The 13,755-nt window shown below is 37.0% G+C and overlaps 1 protein-coding gene across 5 annotated transcripts in view; it reads right to left on the reverse strand.

The window, feature by feature from the left end:
* Positions 1 to 13,755, reverse strand: part of CASK (calcium/calmodulin dependent serine protein kinase) — a gene marked incomplete at both ends in the record, with an annotated part of 194,195 nt that overhangs the window by 129,490 nt on the left and 50,950 nt on the right. For all 5 annotated transcript variants that reach the window (XM_079549783.1, XM_079549780.1, XM_079549782.1 and 2 more), the window contains one exon: positions 5,260 to 5,372. In XM_079549783.1, the coding sequence (XP_079405909.1) occupies positions 5,260 to 5,372 (113 nt within the window). The remainder of the gene's footprint in view (positions 1 to 5,259; positions 5,373 to 13,755) is intronic.

A 13,755-nucleotide genomic window follows, 5' to 3' on the forward strand; every position in this document is an offset into this window, starting at 1 on the left:
CTTTGCTTCTGCAAATTTCCACTGCCTATTGGTCAAAACATTGTTTATACATAATCTAGGAAAAGTATCAGTACATGCAGAATAGCCCTAAATAGAATGTAGATCATTTGCTGGAAAATTAACAAAGATGATGAGGATCCCATCCAAACTTTCACATGAACTATGAAAAGTACAAAAGAATAGGAGACTGTAGATCACAAGCCCTGACATCGCTCTTCTGGAAAAAAGACTTCAGACAAGATTTTCACCGGATATAAACTATAGCAGGCAAAAATCACAAAACTTAAAGACTGAATTTTTGCCAGAGCTTCCTGCTTTACTGGCAGAACACAGGTTTATCATTCTAACATTAACGCATTTCTAGAATAGCGATGGTGAACAGGGACAATTATTTACCACATTGCAGTGACATTTCTTCTCTGAAAGAGTGGTCAGGCACTGGAATGGGCTGCCCAGGGAGGTGGTGGAATCACAGACCCTGGAGGCATTCAAGAAATGCTTGGACACTGCGTTGAGCGATGTGGTTTAGCGAGAACTATTGGTGATGGTTGGACTGGGTAATCTTGTAGATCTTTTCCAACCTTAGTGATTCTGTGACATTTTCAGTTTCAGAAAATAACAATAACTAACGTAAGAGTCAAAGAAGGGTCATACTGGATCAATGAATTAACAACAGAAATTGCATCTCAGCTGCAATTACTCTTATATTATGTTGACTGTGTCAAACCTGAACAGAACACATGCTTGCATGCAAACAGAAAATATTTGAAAATACAGCTGACACTTATTAGCTTCCCTATGCTTGTAACCAGCCTGTATTATGGCAAGCACAGTTAGAAGCCTATTTCTGGACAACTATTGGCAAGCATCACAATTAGTTAGATGAGTACAGGCTGTGTACAAAGACAGAAGTGTTTTGGAAAGCATTTTCATTTTTCAGAACAGAAACTGAATATACCTCATGTATTTTGTACAGAGATTAAAGACGGCACTGTTTAAGAATGAAGATTTGAGAGCATATTTTTAAAGCATATTTCCAGAATTTTTTTACATTAATTCAAATTCTGAATTTGTTATGCAAAGAGGGTTAATAAATGCACCTTTATCATTTGCCTTATCATACCTGAAAAAGCTCCAGGCATTACTTACTACTATATGAATGCCAAAGTAGTCATATCTTTCTTTCTTCCATTCCAGTCTAGATTTTTCTTGCATTTTGAGCAAGAAGACAAACATAACTAAACTATAATTAAACTAGGGTCTCAAACAAGAAGAATGTTGTTAGCTTACACGATAAAACTTTGTTTACACACCCACAGAAGCACAGATACAATGGTGTGTGGGGTGAAGGAAGCCCAAATAATGCCCTGCTCAGCTTCTCCTAGGCTCATCACAGGAGAATCACCTGCTCACAAGACCAGAAGAGCACAGGGGCACAAGAGCAGGCAGAAACCTCTAATAAGGTCACAGAGGACAGGATAACAGAGTTCCTCACAGAGCAGTCCCAGGAGAGTTTCAGCCTTGTTGGCCCAACATGAAACCCATTACAGGAATTCACCCAGAGCAGCACTCCAGATCATCATTTAGAATAAGGAGGCTGCTGCCAACGTGTGTTAAGACACATTATGAGATGCAGGGGAAGAGCAATCTGATATTACATGACATGTTTTGATTTATTCAGAGAAAGATCAAAGGTAGTCAAATTGAGATTTAGGGAGAAAGAAGTGTGATAAAAGAGGAACATAATAAAAGAGCCCATTCACATGTAAGAAAGCCCTGTGCACAATCATTGCAGTCTGCCCTGTCTCGTCATTAATCTACATCTTCAGCTGTTTTCCCCCATGTAAACCTATGTGCATGTGGCTCTGTGGTGCCAGCATCTGGAGCAAACAATTGCGTGAGTGAGCACAACATCACCAGCAGAGACCAAGTAAGACAAGCTGACGTGTAGGTGAAGGGCTCTGAGAGCAACAGGGTTGGTGTGTCTCCAAGGGACAGCTCTGGGTGTGAAAGCACCAGCACCTGTGTCTGAGTCCAGCTGCTAGGATGGAACAACCCTATACAGGTGTATTTTGCTCAACTATGCAGAGGAACATGAGACCAGTGCTTGTGGGAGAGCTTTTTCTCTTGTGTAACATGCATGCCTGCTAGGAACACAATTTCAGTGTGGGATGGAGCTACAAATGTGGAGCTGCAGCAGTATCTCTCAGGATGTTAGACTCAGCATGATACATTTTCTTTTAACAGATATGCTATGAAATTTAAGCTTATGGTTTATTTTGGAGGGGAGATTACTTTGATGAGTTTGATTACTTACCAATGAAGAGTCTTCTAGACTTAAAAACTACAGTTTGCTGTACATTTATAATTCATGCTTAAACTACTCATCAAGCAGTCTATAAAGCACTGAAAAAATAATTTAACACCTAAAGGGAATAAGAAAAAAGTTGAACAGTCAATTCTTTATCTAATGTAATGTCCTCTTTACAGCAAGGACACATTGCTGGTTTATGTTCACGGCCATGTGGAATCCCAGGTCCTTTTCTGGCACACTGCTTTTCAGCTGATGCCAGTCTTGTTTCACCCCAATGGCAGGACTTTGCACATCCCCTTGCTTGGATTTCAGAAGGTTCCTGTCTTCCCCTTTCTCCAGCCTGTCTAGCTCCCTCTGGATGGCAGCACTACCCTCTGGTATATCAGTCACTCCTCCCGCTTTAGCGCCATCTGCAGACTTGCTGAGGGCACATCCTGTCTCATCATCCATGCCATTAATAAGGATATTAAACAAGACTGGACCTTATGTTAACCCTAGGAGTACACTGCTAGTTATTTCTCCAACTTGACTTTAGAACACCTAATTAAAAGCAAGACATCCAAGTCATGCAGAGGAAAATAAAAAGAAAATTCATGGGATACAAGGAGCAGTAGAATGTATGAACAGTCAAAAGGAAACTAATGTCAGCTGTAACAAATTCAGATATAAGAAAAATGCTTTTTTTTTTTTTTTTAAACACATTTCTAGGTTTTGTGTATATCAAATACGAGTTGTGTTTGGAAAGAAATTTACACTGTTTTTTATGATATCTCAGTGATTAAAATAGCTTACAAAGTATCAGGTCTTCTCCCATACGAATCCTCTAAATAGAACAGTATAAGGCATTCTCATTTATTTCTAAAAATATTCAAACTTCACATTTTGTGTGTTTTCATTTCTATGAAAGCATCATGAGTTGTAGTAAAATCCTTCAGCATGTAAAATAGCCAGCACTAACCCAGTAGATCATGCAGCCACTTGAACAGTGATTAAATGTCAACTGACTTCATTAATACGGTTAAATTACATCACTACAGAGGTTGAAGATACACAGTGTTCAAGACCACGAATACTAATAGTTAAATTCAATAGAATTAACCTAAATTAAACTTGTTAGCTGTCAGGAGTTGTCACATGGAATTTTTTTTTCTTCTATTAATAATCCATTGCAAAGATGCGCATACACTTAAGATCTGTGTCCATAGGCATCCTACATGTTAAAAGTCTTACAGAAAACTCATGGAAATAATGTTACACTGGATAAAAGTTTGCCTTGCAAGCTCTATCCCATACCACAAATGCTCATTTAGCACTGATTGATAAACACAGATTAGTCTATAGTACTTGATTTTTCAAAGCTTGATTGCTTTTGTTATTGTGGTAAGGCAGGTTCGCTAATGTAAGAAATAAGTATTTAGACCAACAATCAGTCTTTCTTGTAAAATATGTACCGTGTTTAACTTCCTCACAAGCTCAGAATCTCCATACTTGCTGCCTAATATAGACTGTTACTGAATGGAGCCATCCATGTCAAAATAGCCCTTCCTTCAGACTTCTCTGTAATGAAAACAAAGGAGTTCCAAGCCTCTTTGAGGGGTTGTTCCCTGGACTTGCAGGATCAAAATCAAATATAACCTGAAGATAAGGAAGTTTTAGAGCATAGCAGACTGAGTGAAGTTGACTTTACAAGTCATCTTCTTCAGGTATTTTCCTTGGCTTATGATTGACAGTTGTCCCATTCTCCCACTCCTGTGTATCAGAGAAAGACTGTGCATGGCAAAGTTGTAAAGAGATAAACCTCAAAATGATCTTGCAGAGAACAACTCTGAATTACAGCTTGTTCCATGTTATCATTCAACTGCAGCATACACTTCAATGCAATTTACAAATACTACTTCCTCCTGCTCAGTTATATAATTTTTATTTTATCTAAGTATCACTACGCTGGCTGCAAGTCATGGCTCTCCCCCAGCGTGTTGAAGGAATGCCGTACCTAAAATAGGCTTAATGTATTCAAAAGAAAAAATAATATGCTTTTGAAATACAAGCCCCAAACCTGGACTGAATACGAGTCCACAAGAAAAGAAAAGGAAATACACATGATGGAAGGAGTCTGCGATTCCTCTTATCTGTTTATCTGATACAATACTCGTTCCAGGTTCACTTATATAACTTATGTATCTTAATATTATAAAACTAATGCATAATAATTCAAAAACCTTAGTAACAACCCACCTGCCCCCCAAAAAATTCACCTAGAATCAAACTAACAAAAACCCACAAAAAAACCCTAAATGACACACTAAACACAGAAACTGTTTATCATCAACTAAATCAATGACTTGCCAGCTTGAATAATAACTATATCAGTATAAAATGCATGGAATGGAAAAAACAAACATAAGCATAATCCCAAGGAGAAAACGTGAACATGAACAGCTTCCTGCATTTCTTCAGTGAAATTACAATTACTGTTGGCTTATTCTTTCTTCATAATCAGCTCTTGAGCTTTTTTGTACTACTTCTCCCTTTTGGTGCCATTTCTTAATGGCACCAAAAGGCTGAATTTGTTAGGAAAAGATATACTCCTGTAAAGGTGGAAATGTGTCCTAAGTCTCAACAGTTGTTAAAATACAGTTGAGATGAAGACTAGAATAGAGACAGAATTTATTGTTTTTAGAAATCTGTACCAGAATACCCTAGAATGCACTAAAGTATTATGGAACATGTAGCTTATGTTCTGTTTGAGAAGTGCTAGGAAAAAGATGCTAGCAGTAACATTATCTCAATTTGAATGAAATTCTCAGGTAAATTTGAAACAGAACATGAGAATTACTTCAAATCAAACTAGACATTAAGCTTGACATCGAATTTGTTATAATTAGTATAAAAATGGCAAACCAAAAAGCAGCTTGCTTACAATTTGCTCCATTTCTTGTTCTTACCTTCTGTGCTTAATCCAGGACTTGAAGTGAATTTTGCTACATCGACAATCTTTACAGCAAACTGTTGCCCTGTTTCCCTGTTGATGCATCGCCGCACAACACTGAATGGACCCCTGAAACAAATGCACAAAAAAAGCAATAAATAATCCACTTTCTTCAATGCAGTGAGCTAGAATGTCATTACTTTTGCACAAAATTTAAATTCCACCATAATATAGAATACAGTATTTAAACAGAATCTTGTACCTCTCATCCATGCTGCCCATTAACCATAAAACATAATTTTAACTACAAGCTGAAGAACACTAAATGAGCTTTAAGTTTACTACAGTAAAGGAAGCTCAAACATATTTTCTTATGCAACCAAGAAAGGCAAAACTCTTGGAAACAGTGTGTAATGTATGGCATTCTTATTACATTTTAAAGGGAACTCACTTTGATGCACAGCTCACATAGGGAAAGATGTAAACAATTATAATGTGAATTGCAGGCTTTCTAAACCATTTCTTACTTGAGTATTATGCTTGCTTTATACTCTAATGGATCACATTTTGCAGTCTGTATTCATCTTGCTGATTTCCAAAAAGAAAATTCTACAGGGATGACTTCAGAATTTGACTCAGTATCTAGCTTTCAGTCCTAAGCTTGAGTTTAGAAATCACAATTATTTGAAACAACTGAAAGCAGGTTCTTTACCAACAATGATAAAACAAACAATATTGCTAAGCCACACTGCCCTGATTTCTCTGCTTTACACACGCTACTTATTTTAAAGCATGTTTGGCACTGCTAAATATGAACAACTTCTATTACAATACTTCACAATTCCACAAAAGCTTATGATTTTCCTCTCATCCTTAGAGCTACAAAAATCACACAAAGGTTTATCAAAATTTGTTCAGATGTTATTATTGCACTCAATTAACAAACAACTGCTCAAAACTGACATGACATGTGCCAATACACAGGTTAGAGCAATGGTACCCCTAAGAAGGGATTGTACTTAAGTACAGACTTACTTATAAATGGCTTTTGGTAGTCCATCACATACCAGATGATGCTAGGAATGAACTTTTTTTTTTTTTTACCCTTTAAAAAGCCTGTACTCCCATAGCTAAAATACATTTTGCACACTTTTTAAAAAACATATTTGCAAGTATTTCCTGACATAGGATGATTTCTGACACAGAATACTCATACTAGATCAGAATGTAAACATTCACAATTAAGGATGATATTTCTTACCACAATTACATGTGTGTGAATTATGTTGATGCACTTAGACACAACGTCTATGGAAAAAAAAAACCTAGTTTCTTGCTCCTTTTCTGGCTCCTAATGTACAATGAAATCCCCAAACCTGATGACTGTTTTCTTCTTTGTACCCATAACCCACTGCTGTTCTTTATTTAGTAACCAATGGTTGCCACAAGTATTTTTAAAACATACTCAATTAAGACTCTAAACACACAAATCCATTTACATCTCTAAGGCTCGACTAATTTCACCTGCTATCTTAGGAATAAAGTTATTGACTTGAATCCCCCTATGCATCAAAAAGTAATTCATACAGATCAGTGTTACCTTGTTACTGTGTCTACTCTTTAAGAATCTCAAAGTAATTTTTCTTATAAATAGTAAAAAAACAAACAAACAAACCAAAAGACATTTATATTATGATAATTTGAAAACATTTTAAAGTCTAAACTACAGCTTTGGAATAATATCAGCCATACTTTTCAGTCACAATTACAATAAATTGCTAGACATTAAATGTATTTAGATTTTTTTTCTCATCCTCATTAGTTTTACATACAAAAATTTTCTGAAGCTACTAAATGTAGCATTTATTCTAATCTGACACAGTATGGTAGATTACTGGAGTGGAGAAAAGCCTCATGAGAGCACCATACTCTTACTTGCAGGTAGACCCTGACCTTCTGTTCACTGATGCAACTACAGAAACACTATGAATATAAATTTTCCTTCCTATTGACTAAGGTATTTCTAGTTTTCCTGGTTTCCTCAAGTCTGAACTGGAGAACTTGCCTATCCACTTGAATATGCATTCTATAAATCAAGTCTTGAACAAAAAAAATAAACATTTTATACAACTCTCTAACAGAGAGGACAAAAGTAGTCATTCCAGTCTTATTTTTTTACAGCCATATTTAAACTTAGCTATACTTCTTAAACAGTCCTCTCTACCTAGTATGATAAATATCAGAGTCACAAGTAAATCAAAGCCGCTACAAAGCACAGAAGACAAGAACTCAATGGTGCTCACAGCAATTTAGAATATCTCTTAGAAATCAAAAGATTTTTAAATGTAATCTGAAGATCGACGTATTTACAAGCTTCAGATTTCCACCTTTTTCAAAACTGGCTCTCTCATATTCGAGTCACAAACAGCCTCGAATAGCATACACATTATGACTACATGTTAGATGAACACATCCCATGACAGAAGCAGAACAATAAAGGCTTGAAGTTTCACATTTTAAATAATTTGTTATCACTTGGATATTTAATGCATTAATGATAGGTACCCTTATGATTTAAGCAGACACCATTGCTTCCACATGACAACATAAAGGAATTTAAAAATAAATTATGGTTGCAGTTAGTTTATGACATCTTAGTATGAAAAAATTCTATGGTGGATGAAGTTGTGAAGCTGCTATCCATCATGTTTGAAAAGTCACAGCAGTCTGGTGAAGCTCTCACTGACTGGAAAAGGGAAAACATAGCCCCCATTTTCAAGAAAGGAACTACAGGCCAGTTAATCTCATCTCTGTGCCTGGCTAGATCAAGGAGTAGATCCTCCTGAAGGCTCTTAGCACATGGAAAATAAAGATAAGATGATTGGCGGTAACCAGTATGGCTTCACTGAGGGCAAGTCGTACCTAATAAACTCGGTGGACTCTCATGATGGAGTTACAGCGTCAGTAGATAAAGGAAGAGCAACTGACATCATCCACTTGGAATTGTGCAAAACATTTGATGCTGTCTTGCATGACATCCTAATTGCCAAACTGGAGAAAAATGGATTTGATAAATGGACCAATTGCTGGATAAAGAATTGGCTGGATGGTTGCACTCAAAGAGTTGCGGTCAACAGCTCAGTGTCCAAGTGGAGATCAGTGACGAGTGGCCTTCCTCAGGGATTGGTGCTGGGACTGGTGTTATTTAACATCCTTGTAGGTGATATGGACAGTGCAATTGAGTGTACCCTCAGCAAGTTTGAAGACGACATTAAAGTGAGTGGTGCAGTTGACATGCTAAAGGGAAGGGATGCCATTCAGAGGGACCTCGACAGGCTTGAGAGGTGGACCCAAGCCAACCACATGAAGTTCAACAAGACCAAGGACAAGGTCCTGCAAGTAGGTCAGGGCAATACCAAGCACATATATAGGTTGGGCAGAGAATGGCCAGAGAGTAGCCCTGAGAAGATAGACTGGGGAGTGTGAAAGATTCAGCATGAGCCAGAAACTTGCTCTTGTAGCCCAGAATGCCAACCGCATCCTGAGTTGCATCAAGAGAAGCATGACCAGTTAGTCCAGGCGAGGTGATTCTGTCCTTCTACTCTGCTCTCATGAGAACCACCTGGAATACTGCATCCAGTTCTGGAGCCCAAACCACAAGACATCAAGCTGCTGGAATGGGTGCAGAGGAAGGCCATGAAAATGTTCAAAGAGCCCAATGAAGACAGGCCGAGAGAGATGAGGCGCTTCAACCTGAGGAAGAGAAGGCTCTGGAGGGACCTTACAGTGGCCTTCCAGTACCTGAAGGGGACCTATAGCAAAGCTAAGGAGGGACTTTTTAGAAGGGCATGTAGTAACAGCACAAGGAGAAATGGATTTAAACTGGAAGAGGGTAGCTTTAGACTAGACATTAGGAAGAAATTTTTTAGAGTGATGATGGTGAGACACTGGAACAGGTTGCCCAGAGAGGTTGTGGATGCCCCCCACCCTAGAGGCATTCAGGGCCAAGCTGGATGGAGCTTTGAGCAGTCTGGGCTAGAGGGAGGTGTCCCTGCCTATATAGCTGGGGATAGGAACTAGATGATCTTAAAGGTCCCTTCCAACCCAAATCATTTTATGATTCTATGATCTTCTTTGTAGTTGCAATGAAACAGTTACACAAATAAAGGTACAGTGCCCACAGCGAAACTGTATAATTTGAGCAAGAAAACGAAAACCCATTTTTCCTAATACAATAGCTTCCAACTTGGAAGCTAAGTAACAAACGTCTGCCAGGCTAAATTTTCTCAGCATTAAAAATCATGCTCTTTCCCTTCAGTCAAGAAAAGGACTAAAACACTTGGTATCTCAAATCATAAAAGTAACTATTCATCAGTTATGTCTGCTATGGGAAGACATGTCACATTCTGGCTAAAGGATAATTTCTATAGGTTAGTTTATTACTGCAGTTCAAATTATACAGATTTCAAACACAGAAATTATGCAAAAAAGGGGAAGGAAAAGAAGCAAAATTTAACTCCAGATGTAGACCATCAAAACTGTTAAAGGTAGATCAGATCATATATCATAACAAATGTTTGTTTATTAAAAGAGAGGAACTGGGTTAAGTGGAATAACACAGCTTAATCCTCTAATCCTAAATCATCCAAAATCAAAGTATGATGTAAGGTGCTTTATACTTCATTCCTCTGTTACCCTTACAATGTGTACCTACTGACGTACACAAATGACAAAGAGCCATCTTTCCATTTCCTCCTATAACTTCCAAAACCTTTCATTGCAGGTAGCACGCACAGAACAGACTACACCAGTTCAAAGTCTGAGAATCATTAAAATACACAAGTAATAAGGAATAGATGGTTTTCTTGGACTGATATTTTGTCAACATTGGCAGCAACACCTGCAATATTTTGACTCTCCACTGCAATGTATACCAAAAACCAAAATATATTTTCTTAAATAAAGCTGGCAGAGACATCTGTTCTCTACTGCAGAAGGAAATCAAAGTATCACAATATATTTCTAAGGAGATTACTGATTACATGTAGGCCATAAGAAAGCAAATAGGAATGCTGAAAAAATATCCTATACCAGGTTTGTTTCCTAAATTTCAGGTTAGCATGACATGTTCTGATGTAACCTTAAATCCAGTGCAACTACATCTGGTGATATACAATTACTTTTTGTAACAACAGGGCACATACATGAAGACAAACAACTATTAATTACTCTTTCCTTCAAGAGTATAACATTTGGATTACACTAAAGTCCTAAAAATTTTAAACCAAAGCCTTTCTTTCTATCTCCTTCATTTTAAATACTTTCATATTTGGCACACACCATTAAGCCTTCAAGGATAAAGATCATAAGCCACTGTTTTTCAAACTATGATTTTGATAAATAAATCTTATTGGTTTGCCTGTTTGCTTCCTTTCCCTTTTCCTTTTCCTCCAAATACACATTAGTGTGTGAGAATGAGAATATATGAGAAAATATAGCATGCTGATTCCTAACAAAGGTAAAGTAATTGCAGCTGGTAACTACAGCCTGGTCCCTACTCATGACCAGGATCCCACGCTATGAAGACACTTTGAAAACATCTATGATTTAAAACCCCAAACTCTGAAATTAAGTCATTTACATATCAGATCATCCATGATTTACTTAACATGTCTCTGAAGCAAATCGCAGTTTTTTAGGGACTTACTTCAAAGAAATGCATTTTGGCTCCCGAATTCAGTTTCAATAGCAATAAATAATAGAACATTTTCTCTGTAAAACCAATAGCAAACAAAACCTCTCCCAATGGATAGAGTATTCCTTTAAAAAATGAACTGTCATGTAAGAACCTAAAGCTTTTCTCTTCTTAAGAAAGCTTAATACTAAGAACCTAAAACCTGCAATACAAGTCTTCAAGTTATATTTGACCTTCATTTAATATTCTAAATGAAAGACTGATTTTTCATGAAATGATCTATGTCAGCTTGTTGCATTGAGTGTAAGCATACAAAGATAAAATCACGTAAGGAAAGACATATGCACCTCAAATTTTTCTTTTCTCTTTTTTTTTTTTCCTTGTTTAAAAGGCTAAGCACTTGCTTACCTAAGCAGAAGACAACACCGATTTGAACTAATGTGGTGAAAACTTTAAAAACAGCTGTACCCAAGTTAACAAGCATGGGAAATATGCAAATTAAAACAACAGTATCTCTTCCTCACTTCATTCATCCTTATCCATTTATATTATATATTTTTCCTTTAATTTTCACTTTGAATGTAAATATTTTCAAGAGTAATTAAATCTGCAGTTAGCCACTGTACCGCTGAATGAACTTGTCTACACATGCAACTACAGCCTGAAATGGGGATCGATGCTTTCTGTAAATGAGCACATTGGCTTAGAGGGCAACCGCTTTTAGAAAGTCATCACCAGCCATGTTGCATAGACATCTTTTGTTTCATTCTGAAATATTTCACTATTTTGACAGCAGCGTGGAGAACAATCAGGTTGAAGATCCAGTAGTTTGTTAGAAAAATAGATTTCCTAGCACAAGTTACAAAACCGAGTTCCCAAATGGCAACATTTCTATCATGAGTTTGCATGACCAGAAGGTATCTTAGAAAACAAGTCTGCGTTCAACTCAAGACTTGCAATAAAACATGCAAAAGAACAAAGCACAAGATAGCAGTTCATTGAATCTTGGCTCAGTAAGAATACAGCATCTAGGTGTTCCCTAATATTAATTCAACAGAATTATAAAGAAAAAAGAATAGACAAGAGTACCAAAGATGTGGTTATAAAGTATGTAGAAACAAACAAAAACAAGTCTTCATCACCTCAAAATCATTTTAATGAGACAGAATCTTTTAAACTCCTTCAGAAGTATTGAATCTTGATGCATACATAACATTTGAGTATGATGCAGACTCTCTGCAGTGATTCTGTAAATCACAAACTGGAGAAAGTCTGCTGAAAGAAGCTGTAGGGTTGGAAACAGAGGTCTTTATAAACAGAGGAACTAAAGTCAATTAAAAATTTGGAAATTGTAAGCATTTTCGAAATAACGGTACTTAAGAATTTCAAGAATATTAGCTAAATGATAAACCATGATTTAAAGAAATTAGTATTAAAGCTTAAACATATTCAAACTCCGTCTATTTCAAAGGCTTAAGCAAATTTATAAGGAATAATAACATCAATGAAAACCAGTGTCAAGAAAACTAGCAACTTGAAGCACTGCTACACAGCATAGAAATACCTCAGCTGGGGTAGAGGCTGTGGAGTGGGGAACACACTGAAGGAAACAGGCTCAGTGTAGCACAACACGGGAGCTGAGTAGATATGCAGAGCTAACTTACAGCTCTTTCTTTCTACTGCAGAGCTCAGTGCAACTCCTCACCAAAAGTGGCTGTTAGTGTGGAACCCAGGCATGGTTCTCCTGATGACCTACTACCTAAACAGCAGTGTTTGCTTCACCGCAGGGTCACTAGAACACACATTTTCAGTCCTCTTGAAGTCTTACCTGACATGGAAATGGAGAAAATAAAAATCAAATTTAGAACACTACCACACAATTACATTCAGCACCAAAATGCTGGCACAGCCACCCCACAGAAGAAACTAATAGACAGACAGTAGCAGCTTCCAGTATCTCCTCTCTCTTTTTATTAACCATTTATTTCCTTCTATAGGAAACTACAAAACCAGTACCTCCAGTGCTTGTGCAGGTGAAGCAATCCCAAGAACACCTTAGGGCACACTTAGAATTTATGTAAAACTGAAAAAATATTTTCTTTCCATTTTAAGTTTCCTTTGTGTAATTCAGAAGCTTATTTACATGTTTTTGTTACTACAAAAGCAAATCACTGGCAGAAAGGGATCTGTTTTGCTATCATGTCTTTTTTCTATTGCCAAGCTGCAAGGGGGATAACCTATCCTTAACAGACCTGTAGTCTGTATCACAAGAAACAATGCTTGCGGCCTAAATTTTCTTCCTTAACAGGCAAAAAAAAAAAAAAAAAAATTAATATATCAGTCAAATTAATATATCAGTCATTCTACATTTCAATATCTGAGGTACATGTATAGTTTGTATTGAACTTTTTTTTTTTTTATACTGACTGGGATGCTGAAGGGAATGAAAAGGAGGAACACAGAAGTCAGATGCTTGGTAGAACAACTACCAGTGTGAAGTAAAAGTTTCAGCACTAGACACAAATAACATTGTTTGTGCACAAGCAATTCAGAAAATACTTCATGCTCACAGAGAATACAGCAACCTTTATTTTCAGAATTCCACAGTTACCAGTAAATGTGGAATTATCCTTGTAAATTCTTCCTTATTTTACTTACAGAATCACAGAACAACTTAGGCTGGAGGGGACCTCTGAAGGAACATGCTCAGTAAGTTTTGTCTGAACACCTACTTACTGCTATCAGAAGCTAAGCTACAATTTTCCTGTCTTTTCCCTCTTTACTTTTTAAGCAGCAGAACCTACCTCACTCCCTGAA

The sequence above is a fragment of the Tetrao urogallus genome, assembly GCF_951394365.1.
Source record: "Tetrao urogallus genome assembly, chromosome: 1".
Taxonomy (NCBI): domain Eukaryota; kingdom Metazoa; phylum Chordata; class Aves; order Galliformes; family Phasianidae; genus Tetrao; species Tetrao urogallus.